Below are 24904 nucleotides of genomic sequence, written 5' to 3' on the forward strand. Positions count from 1 at the left end.
AACACAAGAAACAAGAACAAGCAGAGTAACTCAGCAGCATTTAGGAACAAGGCCTAGGGATTACACTTTCACTAGTGGACACTCTCAACATTGATCACATAACAGAATAGATAAATGCATACTCTACACTTTTGTTGGATGATGAACACATTGCGTAGGATTACACGAACCCTCAATGCCGGAGTTAACAAGCTCCACAATAATGCTCATGTTTAAGTAACCTTAAGTGTAAGATAGATCAAAACGACTAAACCAAGTACTAGCATAGCATGCACACCGTCACCTTCATGCATATGTAGGAGGAATAGATCACATCAATATTATCATAGCAATAGTTAACTTCGCAATCTACAAGAGATCATGATCATAGCATAAACCAAGTACTAACACGGTGCACGCACCGTCACCTTTGCACACATGCAAGGAGGAATAAAACTACTTTAATAACACATCACTAGAGTAGCACATAGATAAATTGTGATACAAACACATTGCAATCATCAAGAGATATAAATAAGCACTTCACTACGCTCTTCAACAAGGAATAAGTACTTCGTGAAATATAGCCTAAGAGACCCACACGGTGCACACACCGTCACCTTTACACACGTGGGACAAGGAGTCTCCGGAGATCACATAAGTAAAACCCACTTGACTAGCATAATGACATCTAGATTACAAGCATCATCATATGAATCTCAATCATGTAAGGCAGCTCATGAGATTATTGTATTGAACTACATAGGAGAGAGATGAACCACATAGCTACCGGTACAGCCCCGAGCCTCGATGGAGAACTACTCCTCCTCATGGGAGCAGCAGCGGTGATGAAGATGGCGGTGGAGATGGCAGCGGTGTCGATGGAGAAGCCTTCCGGGGCACTTCCCCGCTCCGGCAGGTGCCGGAACGAGACTCCGTCCCCGCATCTTGGCTTCGCGATGGTGGCGGCTCCGGAACTTTTCTCGTATCGTGGCTTTCTCCGTAAGGGTTTTCGGCGTGTGGGCTTTAAATAGGCGAAGAGGCGGCGCAGAGGGTCAAGGGGCGCCGACACCATAGGGTGGCGCGGCCCGGCCTCGGGCCGCGCCACCATGTCATCCGGGCCCACCAGGCCCCCTCCGGCGGCTCTCGGGTGTTCTGGATGCTTCCGGGCAAAATAGGAACCCGGGCGTTGATTTCGTCCAATTCCGAGAATATTTCGTTACTAGGATTTCTGAAACCAAAAACAGCGTAGAAACGAGAACCGGCACTTCGGCATCTTGTTAATAGGTTAGTTCCGTAAAATGCGTAAATACGACATATAATGTGTATAAAACATGTAGATATCATCAATAAAGTAGCATGGAACATAAGAAATTATCGATACGTCGGAGACGTATCAGCATCCCCAAGCTTAGTTCTCGCTCGTCCCGAGCAGTGTAAAACGATAACAAAGATAATTTCTTAAGTGACATGCCATCATAATCTTGATCATACTATTGTAAACATATGTAATGAATGCAGCGATCAAAACAAAGGTAATGACATGAGTAAACAAGTGAATCATATAAGCAAAGACTTTTCATGAATAGTACTTCAAGACAAGCATCAATAAGTCTTGCATAAGAGTTAACTCATAAAGCAATAAATCAAAGTAGAGGTATTGAAGCAACACAAAGGAAGATTAAGTTTCAGCGGTTGCTTTCAACTTATAACATGTATATCTCATGGATAGTTGTCAATATAAAGTAATATAACAAGTGCAATATGCAAGTATGTAGGAATCAATGCACAGTTCATACAAGTGTTTGCTTCTTAAGGTGGAGGGAGATAGGTAAACCGACTCAACAATAAAAGTAAAAGAATGGTCCTTCAAAGAGGAAAGCATCGATTGCTGTATTTGTGCTAGAGCTTTTATTTTGAAAACATGAAGAGAGCATAAAAGTAAAGTTTTGAGAGGTGTTTGTTGTTGTCAACGAATGGTAGTGGGTACTCTAACCCCTTGCCGTACAAACCTTCAAAGAGCGGCTCCCATTTTATTTTATTTTTGGGTGGCACTCCTTCCAACCTTTCTTTCACAAACCATGGCTAACCGAATCCTCGGGTGCCTGCCAACAATCTCATACCATGAAGGAGTGCCTTTTTATTTTAGTTTTATTTAGATGACACTCCTCCCCACCTTTGCTTTCTCAAGCCATGGCTAACCGAATCCTTCGGGTGCCGTCCAACAATCACATACCATGGAGGAGTGTCTATTTTTGTTAATTAATTTGGGACTGGGAATCCCATTGCCAGCTCTTTTTGCAAAATTATTGGATAAGCGGATGAAGCCACTAGTCCATTGGTGAAAGTTGCCCAACAAGATTGAAAGATAAACACCACATACTTCCTCATGAGCTATAAAACATTGACACAAATTAGAGGTAATAACTTTTGAATTGTTTAAAGGTAGCACTCAAGCAATTTACTTTGGAATGGCGGAGAAATACCATGTAGTAGGTAGGTATGGTGGACACAAATGGCATAGTAGTTGGCTCAAGGATTTGGATGCATGAGAAGTATTCCCTCTCGATACAAGGTTTAGGCTAGCAAGGTTATTTGAAGCAAACTCAAGGATGAACAGGTGCAGCAAAACTCACATAAAAGACATATTGTAAACATTATAAGACTCTACACCGTCTTCCTTGTTGTTCAAAACTCAATACTAGAAATTATCTAGACCTTAGAGAGACCAATTATGCAAACCAAATTTTAGCACGCTCTATGTATTTCTTCATTAATGGGTGCAAAGTATATGATGCAAGAGCTTAAACATGAGCACAACAATTGCCAAGTATCACATTATCCAAGACATTTTACCAATTACTACATGTAGCATTTTCCAATTCCAACCATATAACAATTTAACGAAGAGGAAACTTCGCCATGAATATTATGAGCTAAGAACACATGTGTTCATACGAACCAGCGGAGCGTGTCTCTCTCCCACACAAGGATGAACTTATTCAGAGAACTAAGATAACAAAACAAAAACAAAAATAAAAGCACACAGACGCTCCAAGTAAAGTACATAAGATGTGACCGAATAAAAATATAGTTTCACTAGAAGAAACCTGATAAGTTGTCGATGAAGAAGGGGATGCCTTGGGCATCCCCAAGCTTAGATGCTTGAGTCTTCTTGAAATATGCAGGGATGAACCACCGGGGCATCCCCAAGCTTAGACCTTTCACTCTTCTCGATCACATTATATCACCCTCTTCTATTGACCCTTGAAAACTTCCTTCACACCAAACTTCAAGCAAACTCATTAGAGGGTTAGTGCATAATCAAAAATTCACATGTTCAGAGGTGACACAATCATTCTTAACACTTCTGGACATTGCACAAAACTTCTGAAAGTTAATGGAACAAAGAAACTCATTCAACTTAACAAAAGCGGCAATGCGAAATAAAAGGCAGAATCTGTCAAAAACAGAACAGTCCGTAAAGACGAATTTAAAGCTGGCACCAGACTTGCTCAAATGGAAAAACTCAAAACTAATGAAAGTTGCGTACATATCTGAGGATCACGCTCGTAAATTGGCAGATTTTTTCGAATTTTCTACAGAGGACTGTGCCCAGATTCGTGACAGACAGCAATGCTGTTTCTGCGCAGCGATCCCAAATATAACATCAACTTTGACATAGAAACTTTACTTGGCACAAAAACATGATAAGGAGAGGTTGCTACAGTAGTAAACAACTTCCAAGACTCAACAAAACAAAAATTGCTGTAGGTAAAAACACATGGGTTATCTCCCAAGAAGTTCTTTCTTTATAGCATTAAGATGGGCTCAGACAGTTTTAATGATGCACTCGCAAGAAATAGTATTTGAAGCAAAAGAGAGCATCAAGAGGCAAATTCAAAACACATTTAAGTCTAACATGCTTCCTATGCATAGGAATCTTGTAAATAAACAAGTTCATGAAGAGCAAAGTAACAAGCATAGGAAGATAAAACAAGTGTAGCTTCAAAAATTTCAGCACATAGAGAGGTATTTTAGTAACATGAAAATTTTTACAACCATATTTTCCTCTCTCATAATAACTTTCAGTAGCATCATGAGCAAACTCAACAATATAACTATCACTTAAAGCATTCTTATCATGAGTCTCATGCATAAAATAATTACTACTCCCAACATAAGCATAGTCATTCTTATTAATTGTAGTGGGAGCAAATTCAACAAAGTAGCTATCAAATATAGGAGGTATATTGTAATCATAATCAAATTTATCCTCCATAACAGGTGGTAACAAAAGACTACTATCATTATAATCATCATAAATAGGAGGCAAAGTATCATCAAAGTAAATTTTCTCCTCAATGCTTGGGGGACTAAAAATATCATGCTCATCAAAGCCAGCTTCCCCAAGCTTAGAATTTTCCATAGCATTAGCAACAATAGTGTTCAAAGCATTCATATTAATATGTTCCATGGGTTTTTTAATTTTCGCATCAAACCATCCATGTCTTAAATCAGGAAATAGAATAAGAAGCTCATTGTTGTCCATTATGCCTAACTAGTGTAAACAAGAAACCAAATGTCGCAATTGCAGAGTCTAAAGGAAATAGCTTCGAGCACACATACAATGGCGCCGGAAAATAGCTTAGTAGCCGAGATCCGGAGTGTGAGTGCCTTTTACCTTTCCTCCCCGGCAACGGCGCCGTAAAAGTGCTTGATGTCTACGTTCCCCTCCTTTCCTCGTAGACACTGTTGGGCCTCCAAGTGCGGAGGTTTGTAGAACAGCAGCAAGTTTTCCCTTAAGTGGATCACCCAAGGTTTATCGAACTCGGGGAGGAAGAGGTCAAAGATATCCCTCTCATGCAACCCCGCAACCACAAAGCAAGAAGTCTCTTGTGTCCCCAACACACCTAATAGGTGCACTAGTTCGGCGAAGAGATAGTGAAATACAAGTGGTATGAATGATATATGAGCAGTAGCAACTGGTGCTGTAAAATAGCTTGTCGGCGTGTAGTTGATGGTGGTAGTATTGCAGCAAAGTAGTAACACAAGAAACAAGAAACAAGCAGTAGTAACTCAGCAAGTATTTAGGAACAAGGCCTAGGGATTACACTTTCACTAGTGGACACTCTCAACATTGATCACATAACAGAATAGATAAATGCATACTCTACACTTTTGTTGGATGATGAACACATTGCGTAGGATTACACGAACCCTCAATGCCGGAGTTAACAAGCTCCACAATAATGCTCATGTTTAAGTAACCTTAAGTGTAAGATAGATCAAAACGACTAAACCAAGTACTAGCATAGCATGCACACTCGTCACCTTCATGCATATGTAGGAGGAATAGATCACATCAATATTATCATAGCAATAGTTAACTTCGCAATCTACAAGAGATCATGATCATAGCATAAACCAAGTACTAACACGGTGCACGCATCGTCACCTTTGCACACATGCAGGAGGAATAAAACTACTTTAATAACACATCACTAGAGTAGCACATAGATAAATTGTGATACAAACACATTGCAATCATCAAGAGATATAAATAAGCACTTCACTACGCTCTTCAACAAGTGAATAAGTACTTCGTGAAATATAGCCTAAGAGACCCACACGGTGCACACACTCGTCACCTTTACACACGTGGGACAAGGAGTCTCCGGAGATCACATAAGTAAAACCCACTTGACTAGCATAATGACATCTAGATTACAAGCATCATCATATGAATCTCAATCATGTAAGGCAGCTCATGAGATTATTGTATTGAACTACATAGGAGAGAGATGAACCACATAGCTACCGGTACAGCCCCGAGCCTCGATGGAGAACTACTCCTCCTCATGGGAGCAGCAGCGGTGATGAAGATGGCGGTGGAGATGGCAGCGGTGTCGATGGAGAAGCCTTCCGGGCACTTCCCCGCTCCGGCAGGTGCCGGAACAGAGACTCCCGTCCCCCGCATCTTGGCTTCGCGATGGTGGCGGCTCCGGAACTTTTCTCGTATCGTGGCTTTCTCCGTAAGGGTTCTCGATGCGTGGGCTTTAAATAGGCGAAGAGGCGGCGCAGGAGGGTCGAAGGGGCGCCGACACCATAGGGTGGCGCGGCCCGGCCTCGGCCGCGCCACCATGTCATCCGGGCCCACAGTGGCCCCCTCCGGCGGCTCTCGGGTGTTCCGGATGCTTCCGGGCAAAATAGGAACCCGGGCGTTGATTTCGTCCAATTCCGAGAATATTTCGTTACTAGGATTTCTGAAACCAAAAACAGCAGTAAAACGTGAACCGGCACTTCGGCATCTTGTTAATAGGTTAGTTCCAGAAAATGCGTAAATACGACATATAATGTGTATAAAACATGTAGATATCATCAATAAAGTAGCATGGAACATAAGAAATTATCGATACGTCGGAGACGTATCAGAGCGTCGGTTTGTTTTTGTTTTTGTTTGAATAAAATGGATCCTAGCATTCACTTTGTGGGAGAGAGACACGCTCCGCTGTTGCATATGGACAAATATGTCCTTAGGCTTTACTCATAATGTTCAAGGCGAAGTTTCTTCTTCGTTAAATTGTTATATGGTTGGAATTGGAAAATGCTACATGTAGTAATTCTAAAATGTCTTGGATAATGTGATACTTGGCAATTGTTGTGCTCATGTTTAAGCTCTTGCATCATATGCTTTGCACCCATTAATGAAGAAATACATAGAGCTTGCTAAAATTTGATTTGCATATTTGGTCTCTCTAAGGTCTAGATAATATCTAGTATTGAGTTTTGAACAACAAGGAAGACGGTGTAGAGTTTTATAATGTTTACAATATGTCTTTTATGTGAGTTCTGTTGCACCGTTTCATCCTTGAGTTTGCTTCAAATAACCTTGCTAGCCTAAACCTTGTATCGAGAGGGAATACTTCTCATGCATCCAAAACCCTTGAGCCAACTACTACGCCATTTGTGTCCACCATACCTACCTACTACATGGTATTTCTCCGCCATTCCAAAGTAAATTGCTTGAGTGCTACCTTTAAAATTCCATCATTCGCCTTTGCAATATATAGCTCATGGGACAAAATAGCCTTAAAAACTATTGTGGTATTGAATATGTACTTATGCACTTTATCTCTTATTAAGTTGCTTGTTGTGCGATAACCATGCTTCTGGGGACGCCATCAACTATTCTTTGTTGAATATCATGTGACTTGCTATGCATGTCCGTCTTGTCTGAAGGATCTATCACCTTAATGATTGGAGCATGCAAATTGTTAGAGAAGAACATTGGGCCGCTAACTAAAGCCATGAATCATGGTGGAAGTTTCAGTTTGGACATATATCCTCAATCTCATATGAGAATAATAATTGTTGCTACATGCTTATGCATTAAAGAGGAGTCCATTATCTATTGTCCATGTTGTCCCGGTATGGATGTCTAAGTTGAGAATAATCAAAAGCGAGAAATCCAAAATGCGAGCTTTCTCCTTAGACCTTTGTACAGGCGGCATGGAGGTACCCCTTTGTGACACTTGGTTGAAACATGGCATTGCGAAGATCCGGTAGTCCAAGCTAAGTAGGACAAGGTGCGGGCACTATTAGTATACTATGCATGAGGCTTGCAACTTGTAAGATATAATTTACATAACTCATATGCTTTATTACTACCGCCGACAAAATTGTTTCATGTTTTCAAAATAAAAGCTCTAGCACAAATACAAGCAATCGATGCTTTCCTCTTTGAAGGACCTTTCTTTTACTTTTATTGTTGAGTCGGCTTACCTATCTCCCTCCACCTTAAGAAGCAAACACTTGTGTGAACTATGCATTGATTCCTACATACTTGCATATTGCACTTGTTATATTACTTTATGTTGACACTATCCATGAGATATACATGTTATAAGTTGAAAGCAACCGCTGATACTTAATCTTCCTTTGTGTTGCTTCAATACCTTTACTTTGATTTATTGCTTTATGAGTTAACTCTTATGCAAGACTTATTTATGCTTGTCTTGAAGTACTATTCATGAAAAGTCTTTGCTTTACGATTCATTTGTTTACTCATGTCATTACCATTGTTTTGATCGCTGCATTCATTACATATGTTTACAAATAGTATGATCAAGATTATGATGGCATGTCACTTCAGAAATTATCTTTGTTATCGTTTTACCTCGCTCGGGACGAGCGTAACTAAGCTTGGGGATGCTGATACGTCTCCAACGTATCGATAATTTCTTATGTTCCATGCTACATTATTGATGATATCTACATGTTTTATGCACATTATATGTCGTATTTACGCATTTTCTCGGAACTAACCTATTAACAAGATGCCGAAGAGCCGCTTGTCTGTTTTCTCGCTGTTTTTGGTTTCGAAATCCTAGTAACGAAATATTCTCGGAATTGGACGAAATCAACGCCCGGGGTCCTATTTTTGCACGAAGCTTCCGAAGACCGAAGGAGAGTCGAAGTGGGGCCACGAGGTGGCCGCACAACAGGGCGGCGCGGCCCAGGCCCTGGCCGCGCCGGCCTGTCATCTGGGCCCCTCGTGCCGCCTCTTGACCTGTCCTTCCGCCTACAAATAGCCTCCGTCGCGAAACCCCCAGTACCGAGAGCCACGATACGGAAAACCTTCCAGAGACGCCGCCGCCGCGAATCCCATCTCGGGGGATTCAGGGATCGCCTCCAAGCACCTCGCCGGAGAGGGGATTCATCTCCCGGAGGACTCTTCATCGCCATGATCGCCTCCGGAGTGATGAGTGAGTAGTTCACCCCTGGACTATGGGTCCATAGCAGTAGCTAGATGGTCGTCTTCTCCTTATGTGCTTCATTGTTGGATCTTGTGAGCTGCCTAACATGATCAAGATCATCTATCCGTAATACTATATGTTGTGTTTGTCGGGATCCGATGGATAGAGAATACTATGTTATGGTGATTATCAATCTATTACTTATGTGTTGTTTATGATCTTGCATGCTCTCCGTTATTAGTAGAGGCTCCGGCCAAGTTTTTGCTCTTAACTCCAAGAGGGAGTATTTATGCTCGATAGTGGGTTCATGCCTTCATTGACACCTGGGACAAGTGACGGAAAGTTCTAAGGTTGTGATGTGCTCGTTGCCACTAGGGATAAAACATTGATTCTATGTCTAAGGATGTAGTTGTCGATTACATTACGCACCATACTTAACGCAATTGTCCGTTGCTTTGCAACTTAATACCGAATGGGGTTCGGATGATAACCTCGAAGGTGGACTTTTTAGGCATAGATGCAGTTGGATGGCGGTCTATGTACTTTGTCGTAATGCCCGGATTAAATCTCACTATATTTATCATATCATGTATATGCATTGTTATGCCTTTTCTATTTGTCAATTGCCCGACTGTAATTTGTTCACCCAACATGCTTTTATCTTATGGGAGAGACACCTCTAGTGAACTGTGGACCTCGGTCCTATTCTTTACATCGCATACAATCTACTGCAATACTTGTTTTATCGTTTTTTTGCAAACAATCATCTTCCACACAATACGGTTAATCCTTTGTTACGAGCAAGCCGGTGAGATTGACAACCTCACCGTTTCGTTGGGGCAAAGTACTTGGGTTGTGTTGTGCGGGTTCCACGTTGGCGCCGGAATCCTCGTTGTTGTGCCGCATCACATTTCGCCACCATCAACCTTCAACGTGCTTCTTGGCTCCTACTGGTTCGATTAAACCTTGGTTTCTTTCTGAGGGAAAACTTGCCGCTGTGCGCATCATACCTTCCTCTTGGGGTTCCCAACGGACGTGTACATCTACGCGCATCATCCTGCCTGTATGATCTTGATTATGAGAATATTGGATTACAATGGGGTGCCGAAGGGTTCGGCTGAGATCTCGTCGAGAGGCTAAGTGCTGCTGCAACCTAGCTCTAGACTTCTGGTGGCTAAGATTGCTAAGATTGTTCGTGTCCCTCGGCAGCCCCTCTCCTGGCCTTTATATAGGAGGCCAGGTCTCAAGAGGTCTAACCGAGTACGACTAGATTTACAGTAGTTCTATCTCTAAACCTTCCATGTTCGGCTCCTTCCTTGTCTTGTCTGCCAAGGAATCTTCCGCTGCGCCATCCAAGTGGCCCATCTTGTCATCGAATACCTTCATGGGCCTCCAGCTAGACCGTGTAGGGTAGAGCAATGTCGGTTACCCGAAGGGTAATGCCCACGTCACATGGTTTGGGAAGGACAGATGGGTTCGTGGTGCAGCTATCATAGACTTCACACGAGCAGTAGTTGCTTCGGTCAGTACCAGGAGGAAAAACTGGATCAGTGATGTGGGGGAGGGGCTGGGACAGGAAGGCTTGGAGCAGTGACTACACCATTTGTGTTCTTCTAAGTTCTTTTGCCATGGATGCTAACACTCTAGACAGTTTCAGCTGGCCATGGTCGCCCATTGGCTGCTATTCTACTCCGTCCACCTACATGATGTTGTGCATAGGAGGGCAAAGGTTTGAAGGGACTTCCTATGTGTGGCGTAGCGGAGCACCGCTCAAGTGCAAGATCTTCGTGTGGCTGGCCCTGCAGAGGAGATCGACGCGCAAGGCATGGTCTTCAGGACAACACCTCGGTCTGTTTCACATGTTTCCAGGACGAAGACACGGTGAACCATGTTCTGGCAGGATGTGTGTTCTCAAGACAGGTGTGGCACCAGTGCTTGCATAATCTGGGGCCTGTGGTGGACATCCCAACATCTAATGGCGAGTGGGACGAGTGGTGGCTGAGAACCAGAGTAAGAGTCAGAACGAATGAGAGGAGGGCCTTTGACACTCTGGTGATCTTGGTGAGTTGGAGACTGTGGAAGCAAATGAATGCCAGATTTTTTGACAATGTGAGAGGGCAGTTCTCCATCGAGGGTTTAGTAGAGCAAGTGTTGGCTGAGTGGGATCTTTAGACCAAGGCAGGATTGAGAGGGTGCAATGCTTTTGTGAGAGTAGTTCACTAGGGTGTCGTAGTGGGTGAGTGGGGGGGGGGGGTTGTGACAACCGTTGGCTCAACGTGTTGTCTTTCTTGTAATACAACTTTCTGCCTTCTACAAAAATAAGGTACGCAATTGCGTGTTCTAAAAAAAGTTATGTTCCCTCCGTTCTTAAAAAAGCTGCTCAACTTTTTCTAACACAAATGAGCTTTTTTTTTGGGGGTGAAGGAAGTAAAATAAATCAAATGATTCAATTCTCATTTTTGTGAGAACTTGTAATTTTCATTATTTAGAAGATATTAGTTTCACATTTTGGTATGCAGAATGTTATTGGTTAAACGTTTTGGGCCAGGCCGGGCTCACCGCAGCTTCCCGATGTCGAATTTCGCAAAGGCGGGCCCCAAACCCGGCCCAGTATGGCGCATGACCATCATGTCTGGCCAAAAAAACCATGTCAGGCGGGCAACGGTCACTCTCCGGGGTGGTCCGTTCCCATCAAAGCATCCCATGTTGCGCCATAAACCAACCCTATGCCAACTGGGCCCTACATGTCATGCAGCAGCAGTAGGTGACGGTTCACGCCTCCCCATTCCTAAACCCAACGCGTCCCCAACAACTCCACCCGCACGCTCCTCTTCCTCCCACCCCGTCGTTGTCATCGCCGGCCAGTTGGGCTCCTCCCGCCGCCGCCGCCGCCGCCTCTTTCTCCTGTTCACCCCGAGCCCCCTCAAGCTCTGAGCTTTAACATTGGATCTCCCCCCCACATGCCCAGAGCCAAGTAGATCCCCACCAGCGCGCGAATCCCGAGGCGGACCCCCCGGCCATGGCGTCCGTGGCGGAGCTCAAGGAGCGGCACGCGGCGGCGACGGCCTCGGTGAACTCCCTGCGGGAGAGGCTCCGCCAGCGGCGGCAGACGCTCCTCGACACTGACGGTGAGGCAACCCCCCTCTCTCTCCCCCGCCCGGCCCGGCAGGGCGCTCTCGCGGGCTTGTGAATTTCTGGGAGCCGTTGCTGACTGCTTTCTGTGTGTGTGTGTTTGGCGGGCGTGCAGTGGAGAAGTACTCCAAGGCGCAGGGCCGGACGGCGGTGAGCTTCAACCAGACGGATCTGGTCTGCTGCCGCACGCTGCAGGGACACAGCGGAAAGGTTGGCCATTGGTTTGACTTTGGATTCTTGCCTCGAATTGCGGGGCACAGCTTTTGCGTCTTCTCTTTCACTGCGCGTTGTTACTTGGGAGTTAAATTTGGAAGTACTAGAGCCGAGTGAGGTCTCGCACTTGTTGCTCCAATTGTGGAAATTAATATTAGGTCGTGGTAGTGTAAGCAGTTCGAGGTTGATCACGGGGAGGAGGATTGGGTCACAGGGTCGACCTCTTAGAAATGTAAAAAAACTGAGATTGAGGTTTTACCCCTCTGGTTGTGTGCCTTGACATCGAGATGAAGCCCTGTGTGGAAAATGCTGGTGTTTTGGTCTAATTTTTCATGGATTTGTTATAAAATGGTGGTACGAATAATTTCAAATTTTCAATTTATAGCGGAAGAGAAAATGGCTTCATGCAATGGAGCAGAGAATGTTTTGACATCGGCCTTTTGGCGCCAATAGGGGAAAGAGAATTAGGGCAAATCTGGTCTTCATACCATACTTATGGCCTTATGGTGGTACTGAACTGAAAAGTGACAGCAACGCCATCGGGCCTAACTTAACATAGGATATTGTAGTCCAAGAAAATTGCTGTGTCATCTGCCAATATTAGTTTACCTATTTGGCATTGCAGCCCTAATCAGGTAATCATGCCCATGGATGAAATGTGTGATTAAGCTGGGTTGCTGTTTCGGTTATCATAATTTACCTGTTTTGGGTTTTGAAAAAAGTAAGTGAAGAATGAGTATTAGCAGTCTATCTGACTCTGTTCCTTACAATATTCCCACTCCTCAGTCAATGGATCAACCATGTTTTTAAGGCGTCCGCTTAGTGGTAGAGCGCCCCTGAGCGCTTTAGGATGCCTTACTGCCTTAAAAACCATGGGATCAAGACACGACAATCAGAGCTTCAGTACCAACACTACCCATCTGTGAGATGCTCACCGCCACCACCACGACTAGATTGTAGTTAAAAAGGGCATGATGCGAGCATTGTAAAATTCTACCTAAGGCTTTAGGCCCTGCGGTGAGTGAATTGCAGGCCATGCATGCATGCAAGCTGCAAGCTGTCACTTGCTGTCCTACTTAGAATTCGCAACTTGCAATCACCATAGCTCAAGGTTGAGGCCTGTTGTGGAAAGGGTGAAGAGGATGTCTTGACTTCACAGCTCCTGCTTTTTGGCGCCAATAGCAAAAAGAGAATTAGGGCAAACTGTCTTCTCACCATATCCATGGCGATACTGAACCGAAAAGATGACAGCAATGCCTTTGAGCATAATTTCGGTTGTGTAGGATGTTATACTCTGTATTCCAAGTAATTAGAAGGTTATCTACCAAAATATTAATGTCCGGGCTGCTCTTGCAAAATTTCCTATAAATTATGGATACTTTGAACTATTTAGGTGTGTCTTGATTTTTGGTTTACTGATTTGGCGTTGCATTCTTAAACAGGTAATTAGATGCACATGGATAGAATGTGTGGTTAGGTTGAATTGGTTATAGTTTACCTGTTTTGAATTTTTTTAATCCAAGTGAGGAATGGATATTAGCAGTTTATTTGAATCTGTTGTTTCTGCCCTTCCATCCCTCAGTCGTCAAGTGAACAGTCAACGCTAGAATAAAAGATTCAGTATCAACACTAACAATCTATGAGATGCTCACCGCCACAACCAGATTGCAATTAAGCAAGACCAATGATCATGCTAGCATTGTAATAATTATACTTAAGGCTGGCTGTAGAACCCACATTGAGTGGATTGCTGTCCATGTAAGTATACATGCAAGCTGCAATCCATCATTTGCTGCCCCGCAGAAATTTCCACAGCTCAAGGTTGAGTCCTCTCCCTCAACCCGTTTGACCAGATTTAAACATCCCTAATCCCACTCCATAGTAGCATATTTCCTTGGAAATGCTTTCTCTTTGCTATAAACTACTATTGCTATGTTATTTTGTTCTTTTTAAATCACTCTTTTCATACATGGGCATGGTATTGTTTCAAAACTAACTGAAATACAAAACATGTCGTCTTGAAAAACGTAAGGTTCGAGAAGGCAGTATGCTGCTGGTCACCAACATTTTAGAACATTGCAATGAACATGAATAATCATGATGCTAAGAATTTGGATCAGTTCGTCCTTTCAACTATCATGCCAGTTTTATGCTTCGTGAATCTGGTTTGGTTGTTGACTAATTTAGAGATCTTTCTAGGTTAGTATTCGTGAAGTTGCTTATGTTGAATGGTTTCACGATTTTATAACTATTACTAACTCTGGCTCTGTGCAGGTATATTCTCTGGATTGGACTCCTGAAAAGAACTGGATAGTCAGTGCCTCACAAGATGGAAGACTAATTGTATGGAATGCTTTAACAAGTCAGAAAACACATGCCATAAAGCTACACTGTCCATGGGTGATGACATGTGCTTTTGCACCCAATGGTCAATCTGTTGCCTGTGGTGGTCTTGATAGTGCATGCTCTATATTTAATCTTAACTCACAAGTGGACAGGGATGGGAACATGCCAGTATCAAGAGTACTTACTGGACACAAAGGCTATGTTTCGTCTTGTCAGTATGTCCCAGATCAGGAAACCCGCATGATTACAGGCTCAGGTGACCAAACGTGTGTCCTGTGGGATGTTACTACTGGCCAAAGGATATCCATTTTTGGGGGTGAATTTCCATCAGGCCATACAGCTGATGTGTTGAGGTAATTGTCTTTTTCCCTTGAGTTTGTCTCTTCCATTATGGCCAAAAGCAATGCCGATCCTATTAAAATTTTGTTGATTATGTAGAGTTAAACAAGATTCCGTGGGCATCAACCTTTAGTTCTGACTAGGAAGTATTTGCAAAGAAATAATATGTTTCAATGGGGGTTGTGAGTTTACTTTAAGAGCTGACTGTGATTAATAGTATTAACAAACTAATGATCAGTATGCAATGTCGTTGCTTGGCTGTACAGGCAGTGTGTTGTATGTGAGGCTTTTCCCTTAACCGTTGGTCATATAAATCATCAATGGTCTGACTACTAATCAGCAGCTCATGTGGATGAACCAATGCAATGATATCGTTGTAATGGTGGGCATGTTGTTTGAAGCTTTAAATATACTTCAGCCCGTGCACAGTTTGGTTTGAAACTGGTCAAACCACCAAACCACACCGCACCGCACCAGTCCAGTGGTTTTTGCCGGGTTCGCCAGTTTAGAGTTTCAAACCGAGATTAATAATCCTAAAACTGGGTTGAGACGGTCCGGCTGACGGTTTGTCCAGTTTCAACCCGTCCTCACACAGAGTTGGGATCCTATGCCGGTGAACGAGCAGCTGAGACGGTCGCGCTCGCCATCTTGGGTTGATCAGGAGGAGCTTTGGGAAGAACAACCCTTCATCACTGGCTCACTGCGCAGTGAGGGCCTCCTGGAGGAGGAGAGCGGCCGGTGGACGCCACGGCCGAGCGCGCGAGCGGCGCTGGTCCGGGCCGGCGGACGCCACGGCCGAGGACGCGGGCGCACGTACGGCGCTGGTCATGCCGGCGGACGCCACGCCCGAGGACGAGGCGCACGTACGGTGCTGGTCAAGCCGGCGGACGCCAGTCACCACGGCCGAGGGCGTGGGTGGCCCTGGAGCTGCAGTGCACGTACGGCGTTGATCCGGTCCGGCGGACGCCATGGCCAAGCGTGCGGGCAACGCTGGAGCTGCTGTTCAGGTACAGCGTTGGTCCGGCCAGCGGACGCCTCGCCGGAGCGCGCGGGCGGGGCTGGAGCTGCAGTGCACATACGGCGCTGAGCCGGTCCAGCGGGCACCACGGCCAAGCGCACGGGCGACGCTGGAGCTGCTGGTCCGGGCCGGCGGACGCCACGGCAGAGCGCGCACGGTGGTGCTAGAGCTGCTGAGCATGTATGGCGCATGCGCCATGCCCCATCGTCAAGGTGAACAAAGCGTCAAGCTGGACAGAGTACATCGAAGCAAATTAAGGCGGCCACGGCAGTCGTCCCTCCGGTGAGAATCCGCATGGCTTAATGGAGAGGCGAGCAAATGAAAACGGTGTTAAACCGTTCACACCATGTAACCAGCCCAAACCGCACCGCTATATAATCTCGCACGTAAACGGTTTAAACCAGATCAATCCAGTCAGAACCGTGGCTAGCGGGTTGGTTTGAGGAAACTGTGCAAACCGTGCTAAACCGTGAATGCACAGGCTTAAATATACTGCTGAAAGTGCTGGTCTAGTTTGATCTTTATGTTGAAAAGTTTCCATTACTTTATGTGTGCGCTTGTTTGAGTTTCAAGTGACCTGATCTACTTTTTCACCCTTTCAGTCTGTCCATCAACTCGTTAAACACAAATATGTTTGTCTCGGGTTCATGTGATACAACTGTAAGGCTATGGGATCTCAGAATTGCAAGCCGGGCAGTTCGAACATATCATGGACACGAGGGTGACATTAACAGTGTTAAGTTTTTCCCTGATGGTCAAAGGTTTGGTACTGGTTCAGATGATGGTACCTGCAGATTATTTGACATGAGAACAGGGCATCAACTTCAAGTGTACAGTCGGGAGCCAGATAGAAATGATAATGAACTCCCTACAGTTACATCTATCGCATTCTCCATATCAGGAAGACTTCTCTTTGCTGGTTACTCTAATGGTGACTGTTATGTGTGGGACACACTTCTTGCTGAGGTATGCATTTCTACCCATTTTCCATGAATTTAATTACAGCTTAGATAATGGGAAGAAAATCAGAAATGAAAAAAATTACTGCTCAAGTTTTACAGTGAAACCACAGTTGAGTTTCATTTCAGTGAAAAGGATACATAGTTTTACTATGGTACAGATTATTCAACATATAAAAGTCAGATCAAAGTTAAGAAATTACAAGACTGGTCAGTGCCACTACTAATTCGATCTTTAAACCACATAAATTTTAACTTGGATGCAGTACACACATAAAGTGTTGTTTGCATTTGGCTACCTTCTGCTTGAGTAATATGTGTCCCATCTTATACATAATTAGTTCCTGCCACATCTCTATATGCTATTCAAGCATTGGGATCCTGTTGCAGATCACCTTGCATTAGAAAAATCATGCTATAGGCAAAGAGGTGTCAGATAATAGATTTTAAATTTTGCCAAGCTGCCAGCACAATACTTAATCGAGGGCTGATCCCTTCTTATTTAGAACCCCCTGGACCTGATCAGTTGATCACCAGTGGCCAGTGCAGTACCATTGCTGTTTGGCTAGGCTAGTTGATGGCTATGACCTCGAGGTTCCAGCCACAGGTAGTTGTTTGTTTGCAGCAAGTCATTTGGCCATGTTTTTCTTTTTGGACTCATTTCCCTTTGTGACCCTTTCGTTTCATTCCTATATGATCTGACAGAGAGAGTGCTCATAAAACGCTTAACTGAATTGCATATTGCAGCTCATATAACGCTTAACTGAATTGCATATTGTAACTCTTGTGAGCTCATGCTACTAGGATCATGTTTGTGGGATTTGGTGAAATATATAACATCTGCCTCATATCATGCATCATCCATCTTTATGTACTGCTTATGTTATTTTATTTTATTTTGCGGGTTTTACTCCTTATATTACTATTATTATCACTTTGCGGTTGACTTGTGAATACTTTTTGAAACGCCTCAGGTAGTGCTTAATTTGGGAACTCTCCAAAATTCCCATGAAGGTCGTATAAGCTGCCTTGGGCTGTCATCTGATGGGAGTGCATTGTGTACAGGAAGTTGGGACAAAAATTTGAAGGTAAGGAATTTTCTTTTGATACAGAAAAAGAAATAATTTGGTTGATTACTTGATCAATTACATGGCATGCCACTTGTACTGTAACACTAACAATCGTGGTAGAAAGGAATTATTAGTTGCAGTATAAGGTATACCTGTTAGGCTGTTACATCTTATGTTCTACTAGTAGTTTCAAGTATATGTTTACTATTTTGAAATATTTTGTTTTTTAGCTTTTGAGGAGGTTTTTTATTTGTTTAGCATTTTGGTAATCTCACTTAATTGAATGCTAGTTAATGCTGACAAGGAATACCATCGGTTTGCACATTGTCATTACCATCATCAATGGAAGTATTTCTAAGTGGGCTGTAGACTGTTTGGGAATAACTTATAGTCAACTCTAGCATTCTAACCTTCGAACTGCAACTTGTTTGAATTTTCAGATTTGGGCTTTCAGTGGACACCGCAAAATAGTCTGAAGCCCACTGTTCTTGTCTCCATGTTGTGTGGTCAACTCAGCAGGTTCCTGAAGATGAAGTTGTTGGTTTTGTAGCATAGAATCTTTCTGTATCATACCTTATGTCCAATGGAAAATACAGTTTATCGGCTGAGACTGCACGCTGTGATGTTGTTGTTACATGGTCAAGCCAGCGTACTGTTTATAGAGTTACTAGAAATCAGCACCCATGTGATCTTTTCCTGCCTTTTCTCTGTAACAGTTATTTCAGCTGTAGAAAAACACTACCTTGACATGTCTAATTTAAAACTCAGCTGTCAATTTGTTCGTTTCTGAGTAAGGAATTCGTTTCCTGTGTGCACATGTGCATCTTTGTTATTCTAGTTGCCAGGTTGAAAGGTTGCTATCAATTGTGTTGTTGCCCCTCAAGTACAACACAGTGGCTTCACCAGGAGTGAGCTCCATGGTTGCAGACCTTTAGTACTGAATATCTTGACTGTCTTACACTTGACTGAAGTACTCCCTCTGGTCAGGTTTAATTGACGCTAGTTCTGTAGGCATTTGGGTTAACAGGCTAAATTGCAGTATTAGCAATTTAGCAGGCAGGCTAAATTGCAGTATTAGCTTATAACAAAAAAAATGGGGAGCCATAACTCCTGCCGCCGGCCGCCGACGCAGTGGAGGAGAGCCGCCTATGGTGGGGAACGGCGACCTGCAGTGCTCCCTCCTCTCGATCTGCTCGGGGCGGAGCCAGAGCTCCGGCCGCCGATGCCGCGTCGTCGCCCGGTCAGCCGTGCCCAGCTTCGTGCCCAACCTCGCGCCGCCGCCCAATCAACCGTGCCCAGTCGTTGGCCGATCGTTCCTAGACACCGCCGGCCGTGCCCAGCCGCCGAGAAGGGTGGCGTGGCTTGGAGGCGGCGCATCTGGTGGTGATGTTGACGGGGAAGAACAGGGCGGCGGAGGTAGCCGGGACGAACATGCAGAAGAAATGTGAGGGCGACCCTCGTTAAGGACGAGAGGAATAATTAGGAGGTGATCCACGACTGTTAGAAAAAGTGGGATGAGGAGGTTCGGCCGATTTTAGGGGATGCAGCATCTGAAGAGAATATTCCTTGCATGTGGACGGTTCCATCCACGCACTTTATAACCAAACACACGTAAAATGGGGATGGTCCAATCCCATCCCTAGTTCGATCACCAACCAAACGCACGCTAGTGTATTAGAGATAGTCACATTTACAGGATCACGGGCTAAGTTTTTTTTTGGGGGGGGGGAGGGGATAACAGGCTAAGTATACTAGAGGGGACTGATCTAAAACAAGCAACGCATCGTTTTCCCTCTCGGGCTCTCGGCTCATGCGTTGCTCAGTTGGTTGGCTGAAGCCCATCGGGCCTGCAGAAATCAAAGCCCAGCTAGTTCGATGGCAGCCGAACGAACCTGCGCTGCAGCGCGAGGGGATGCTGGTTGGTTTAGTCCCACCTCGCCAAGCGAAGCGGGAGACGGAGCGAGGCTGCGCTATATAAGGAGCCGTGCCTCAGCGTTGCAACTCATACCTTTCTCGGCCTTTTGGCTAAGATCAAGTGTAGTATCTGTTCTTATCAGTTTAATATCTGATATGTGGGCCATGTGCCCACAACGATATTAAATTTATTTTTTGTGGGGGAGGGTCCACCACAGTGGCTTGCCACTGGGGCACTCAGGTGTCGCTTGGGCGTTGCACTACTGCCCAGGCCTGGCGCACCCCAACCAAGCCAACATAACTTTTTCATATCTTCTGATTGGTGCATTGATAAGTAGATTCAGGCATAAATCAGAAGATAACCCCAACCAAGCCAACATAACTTTTTCATATCTTCTGATCGGTGCATTGATAAGTAGATTCAGGCATAAATCAGAAGATAAGGTGTGCTCAAATCCTGACTGGTACTGCTAGTCTTGTTTTATTAGAATGCAGTCATGAATCTTAACAAGTAAGCATTGCTGCCAATTTTCCTCCTTGCTCGATTACTATGAATCTTACAAGTAAGAAGAAAAGGTCTTCTTTTTGAGAACATGATGGTGCCTAGATTCAGTCATCGGTTCATCCTCTGTCAACTGTATCAACATTTATTTGTTTCTTTTTATATAACATTATCAGGTATTGCCGCATATGAAGATTTGATAATATGAGGGAAACAGTTATCAGTCGAAAGAGGTGGACTGTTTGAATGTGCTTGCACCTCGTCTGCAGAAAAAATCGTTAACCACCGTCTGCAGGGGACAACATAGATAGTGTCAACACACCTTCACATAGATCAATTGCAGTTGCAGGTATGTGAAATATCATCCATGAACAAATAGTTCACCATCTAAATCACAGCTGATATATCTTAAATTAGGACCAAGTGGTGAGTATTTTTTTCAATTTTACAGCTGAGGAAAAACTGAACCTGTACCATCCATTTCGGTCAGGCCATGACAATATTGTCAATGAGGCAATCAAATTACATTTATTGTATATAAGAGGAGTACATGGTTATGTTATGTTGTCAACATACCATCAGTAATACATCCTATTTTTACAGGAAAGAATGAACCTGTAAAAGATGATAACAAGAATATTCCCTGTTTTCTTCTGGTTTGGAAGATGGCACTAGGATAACTAATCGTCAGCCACATACTTATTTCTACGAGCACCAAAAGCAAATCTCCACAAAAATAAAATCAGGAGAACGATTATTACAGTTATACAGTAAATATGAAATTAGTTGGGGATGCCCAAGATCAATAAAAGATGGTCCCAGGCGATCCAAGGTTTCAGTGAGTTCTTACTGACAATATTCTGGGGTAGGCTTTCAAGCCCGTGAGAAAGCGAAGCAAGTCGGCTTCATTCTTTGTTTGCCAACCAACCTATTATAATAGCGAGTCAAGATGATTATTATTTTACCCATATTGCCAAGCGGAAGATATTAATAGAAATTCTAAACTATGCAAGATAACTTTGTCAATTTATATTAAATCAACCATTGTTTTCAAATCAACAAATTTGGTAACTGTGAATGTGTGTTCACAGTGGGGAACATTTTTCTGAAGAACAGGTTGACCTCCATAAAGGATCAAACCTGCTGCGTATTGCAATCTTTTAATTTATTTCATGCAAGTATAAAATGTGAACTTGGCCTTTCAACAACATATCACAAGAACGTATAAACAAGCCTGGAGACCAAGATCAAGCTAATTGGTTAGACATTTCTACACACCAAACAGATGGAGGCATACATCAGCTAAAGATGATTACTACTACAGCCAAACAGAAGTTAGAATAAGAGCAGACACTGTTCTAGAAAAAAAAAAACAGGGAGCTTTCACTAAATAGGCGGTTCAGAAATATATCGATGAAAAACTTTGCCTACTATAAGTGAACTTCACAATTCATTTCTCATGAATTATCGTATCAACATCAGCATGTTTATCCCTTACCCTTACTTGCTTTGTTCAGACATAAGAAGATCAGTAGTGACCATGCCAGGCTGAAGAAATAAATTATAATTTTTGAAGGTTATTCTAAGGGGATTAATTATGTACTTAGTTTTACTGTACAACTGTATTTTCAGAGTTACAAACATATCTTCGCGCCAAAAAGTAATCATTTGCTTATGCACATATTCCATGGCCCAATGCTTACAGCCTTACACAAATTAGTTAGTTAAACTACACCAACGTTTAATTATCTTTACAGGAGAGAATAATTAGGAAGTCTAGAATATGGAATATATCAAAATAAAATATGGAGCTATGTACCGATAAATTGTGCACAGCCACATTATTCACTTCATTCATCTGCAGCTCAGTGTGCAATTAGAATCCTGCTATTTCTCCACACAATTTCTGATAAGGCTGCAAAGTTGTGACATGTGAAAGTACACTGCCTTGGCCACAAAACGCAAAAGAAATGAAACTAAATGTAAACCCATGTTGTGATTTTTTTAATACAAAAATACATGCCATCAAAGACATGAAGGATGATATTCTAGAACTCCTAAAGGACAAATCCCAAGACCAAATGCACATCAATAAAACTCCTATTATTTTCACTATGGATGATTCAGCTTTACATTGCCCCAAATACAAGTTCGCTGCAAAGATTAATGAGGAACTATCTGGGAATTTTAGATAGCCCTAGATAATGCAAGTAGTAGTTACCGCAATGTACTGTACTGTTGAATTTTTGTGCCTCGAGGCAACACACAATTTCATGGAGTTAAAATACATCAAATAGTTATCTTTTGGAACAGAAACAAAATTTCATTATTTCTGAATGCTTCATTGGAAATTTTCAAACAGAAACTAATCTTTCAGGATATGTCGTTTATAAGTATTTTCTAGAATTCAGACAGAAACTAACCATTGTAAATGTTCAAACACAAACTAACCATAAGGGGCAAATATGGTGATTATCAACCATAATTAACTAAATTTAAGACTAATAGTTAATCAAAGGATAACTGGGTTTCTCTTCAATATTTATTTTGCCTACAACCTCCATTTAATACAGATAGCTGATACTGCCACATGGTTGTGTAATTTCAAGATGCAAGCACTACGACTGTGGGACTAACAGCATCAAAATAACCAAATATAATACGCTATGTTCAAATCCACAGGTTCAAACTATATGACCAGTTAAATGAAATAGCACATTCCTCAGCTGAGTATCCACATTTCCTACACAATAGAGCCTTCCATCAGGGTTAGCACCATCCATGTTAACCTCCTCGAGGTTGGTTCCATACCCTATTTATTGCCTATTGGCAAGATAATGAATGTTGGAAAAATGATTCCTCACAATCATCATAATATAACCTAATATTTAGTGGAAAGTAATACCTGACAGATGTTAGCGGTGATAACCTCACTATCAAGTAAAAGGAAAAGGTCAATCAATTAGTGGTACTTGTAAGTACAACTGAATCAAAGTGTGAAGTTAAGGACGACAGCAAAGAGGGGAGTCGGGTGGTGAAAGACACATGACGTGCTAAGACTATCAGTCCTTTGGACTTCGGTCAATGTTCCCGTATGCAGAAGAATGCAGCCAGGTTGTCATTCCCTAGTTTCGATTACTCGAGGTCAGATATTTTAACAGCAATTGACTGGATAAATCCTTGGCAAGGGAGTACAAGGGAAAGACCTGGTTCTGGCTTCTCTAATGTGCAACTCACAGATGGGATCTGTTAAAATCCGCAGACAAACCACGAACCACATGAGCAGTGGAACGGTAAACCTCATAGGCAAGCAGTAGATTATATAGGAATCATCAGTAACACATTTAGCAACCTAAATTCACCTACTTCAACAGATCATGAAATTTCATTTCACATCAACGGGAACGAGCATCAAAAGATAATGGCAAACAACATAGGCAGGAAAGTCTGCAATTCATCTGGAAATCAGTGACAGCGATTTAGCACAGATAAATTACTACCACAGAACCATCTTTAACATTTGCAGCGTTCACGGACGCAACCTGAACTTCACGACTGCAAGAGATCACGAAATTCCCAATCGAACATCACCGCACACGAGCATCACAAGGTACTACTAACTACCACCGAGAGTTCCACCACCATCAGATAACCTAAACAGACCAGATAGCTAGAGTTATTTATCAAGATCCAGAGTTCAGACGCCAGTGGAGCCGAACCCTCCCTCTCCCCTGACGGTGGCATCGAGGTCCTCCACCTCCGCGACCTCCGGGGTGGCGATGACCTGGATGATCAGCTGCGCGATGCGGTCCCCAGGCTTGACGGCAAAGTCCACCTCGGAGTGGTTGAAGAGCACGACGCCCACCGGGCCGCGGTAGTCGGCGTCGATCACGCCGGCGCCCACGTCGATGGAGTGCTTCAGCGCCAGACCGGACCTCGGGGCTGCAGAAAGCAGACAGGCATTTCATCAAACACCTGAGGCGCGAACAGAGGGGAACAGAGAGTAATCTAAATGGAGAATCTCGTCATCTGGCCCAGCAGCAAGCTTACCGACGCGCGCGTAGGTTCCCTCCGGGATGGCGATGCTGAGGTCGGTGGCCACCAGCGCCTTGCCCCTGGCGGGCACGGTCACCTCCACCGCGCTGAGATAAAACAAGAAACAGTCAGGGAACCAGGCAAAAATCATCGGCGAGGAACTTCGGTGAGAGACGGGGGCAATGGATTACCTGGAGAGGTCGTAGCCGGCGGCGAGGGCGGAGCCGCGACGGGGCAGGATGGCGTTCTCGGAGAGCTTCTTGACCTTGAGCAGAGGCGCGATCTTGGTGATCTTGTGGGGAGGCTCCTGCACGGAGTCGGCGGCGGCGGCGCCGTTGGTAGCGGCCATGGCGACGGACGGGAAGGTTCTTGGGGGGAGGCGGCGAGGTAGAGGAGGAGAGGAGTTGTGGTGGGGTTGGAGGTGAGGGCGGCCGTGGTTGCGGAGGGCGATAAATAGGGAGGCGGCGGGGCGGGAAGCGGAGCGGATGGCGCCAAATTCTCCCGCCATAAAAATTTGCCGGTCGTGCCATCGACCGCCGGTTTGGTCTCCAACGCGTCGGCACGCGAGCGGCTTGGGGCTACGCTGTGTCGCTGTGGGTAGTGTGAGTACTGCCAAACGTACGCGGCTACGCGTGAGT

At 44.0% G+C, this 24904-nt stretch overlaps 2 protein-coding genes and 1 non-coding gene across 3 annotated transcripts; 2 read left to right on the top strand and 1 right to left on the bottom strand.

Annotated features, from left to right (window-relative positions):
* The first annotated feature begins 11596 nt into the window (after positions 1-11596).
* Positions 11597-18602, top strand: LOC124703874 (guanine nucleotide-binding protein subunit beta). The gene is made up of 6 exons (XM_047236112.1): positions 11597-11866; positions 11986-12080; positions 14358-14782; positions 16389-16752; positions 17720-17833; positions 18256-18602. The coding sequence occupies exons 1-6, from the start codon at positions 11758-11760 to the stop codon at positions 18289-18291; spliced, it is 1143 nt and encodes a 380-aa protein (XP_047092068.1). The 5' UTR covers positions 11597-11757; the 3' UTR covers positions 18292-18602.
* Positions 18603-19819: 1217 nt separating this feature from the next.
* LOC124705102 lies at positions 19820-20016 on the top strand. Its single transcript, XR_007003944.1, has one exon. It is a non-coding gene; the product is annotated as a U2 spliceosomal RNA (small nuclear RNA).
* A 3649-nt stretch (positions 20017-23665) lies between these two features.
* On the bottom strand, positions 23666-24667 carry LOC124700049 (deoxyuridine 5'-triphosphate nucleotidohydrolase-like). Its single transcript, XM_047232246.1, has 3 exons — positions 24458-24667; positions 24282-24373; positions 23666-24173 (listed from the first exon to the last, which is right to left on the bottom strand). The coding sequence occupies exons 1-3, from the start codon at positions 24613-24615 to the stop codon at positions 23929-23931; spliced, it is 495 nt and encodes a 164-aa protein (XP_047088202.1). The 5' UTR covers positions 24616-24667; the 3' UTR covers positions 23666-23928.
* Positions 24668-24904: the final 237 nt, after the last annotated feature.

Source organism: Lolium rigidum, chromosome 3, assembly GCF_022539505.1.
Source record: "Lolium rigidum isolate FL_2022 chromosome 3, APGP_CSIRO_Lrig_0.1, whole genome shotgun sequence".
In the NCBI taxonomy this organism is placed as follows: domain Eukaryota; kingdom Viridiplantae; phylum Streptophyta; class Magnoliopsida; order Poales; family Poaceae; genus Lolium; species Lolium rigidum.

Coding starts and splice junctions, on each gene's coding strand:
- LOC124703874 (XM_047236112.1), top strand. CDS start 11,758: ATGGCGTCCGTGGCGGAGCTCAAGGAGCGGCACGCGGCGGCGACGGCC. Junction 12,081..14,357: donor TGCAGGGACACAGCGGAAAG/GTTGGCCATTGG, acceptor GGCTCTGTGCAG/GTATATTCTCTGGATTGGAC. Junction 17,834..18,255: donor GTTGGGACAAAAATTTGAAG/GTAAGGAATTTT, acceptor TTGAATTTTCAG/ATTTGGGCTTTCAGTGGACA.
- LOC124700049 (XM_047232246.1), bottom strand. CDS start 24,615: ATGGCCGCTACCAACGGCGCCGCCGCCGCCGACTCCGTGCAGGAGCCT. Junction 24,374..24,457: donor GCCGGCTACGACCTCTCCAG/GTAATCCATTGC, acceptor GTTTTATCTCAG/CGCGGTGGAGGTGACCGTGC. Junction 24,174..24,281: donor GGGAACCTACGCGCGCGTCG/GTAAGCTTGCTG, acceptor TGCTTTCTGCAG/CCCCGAGGTCCGGTCTGGCG.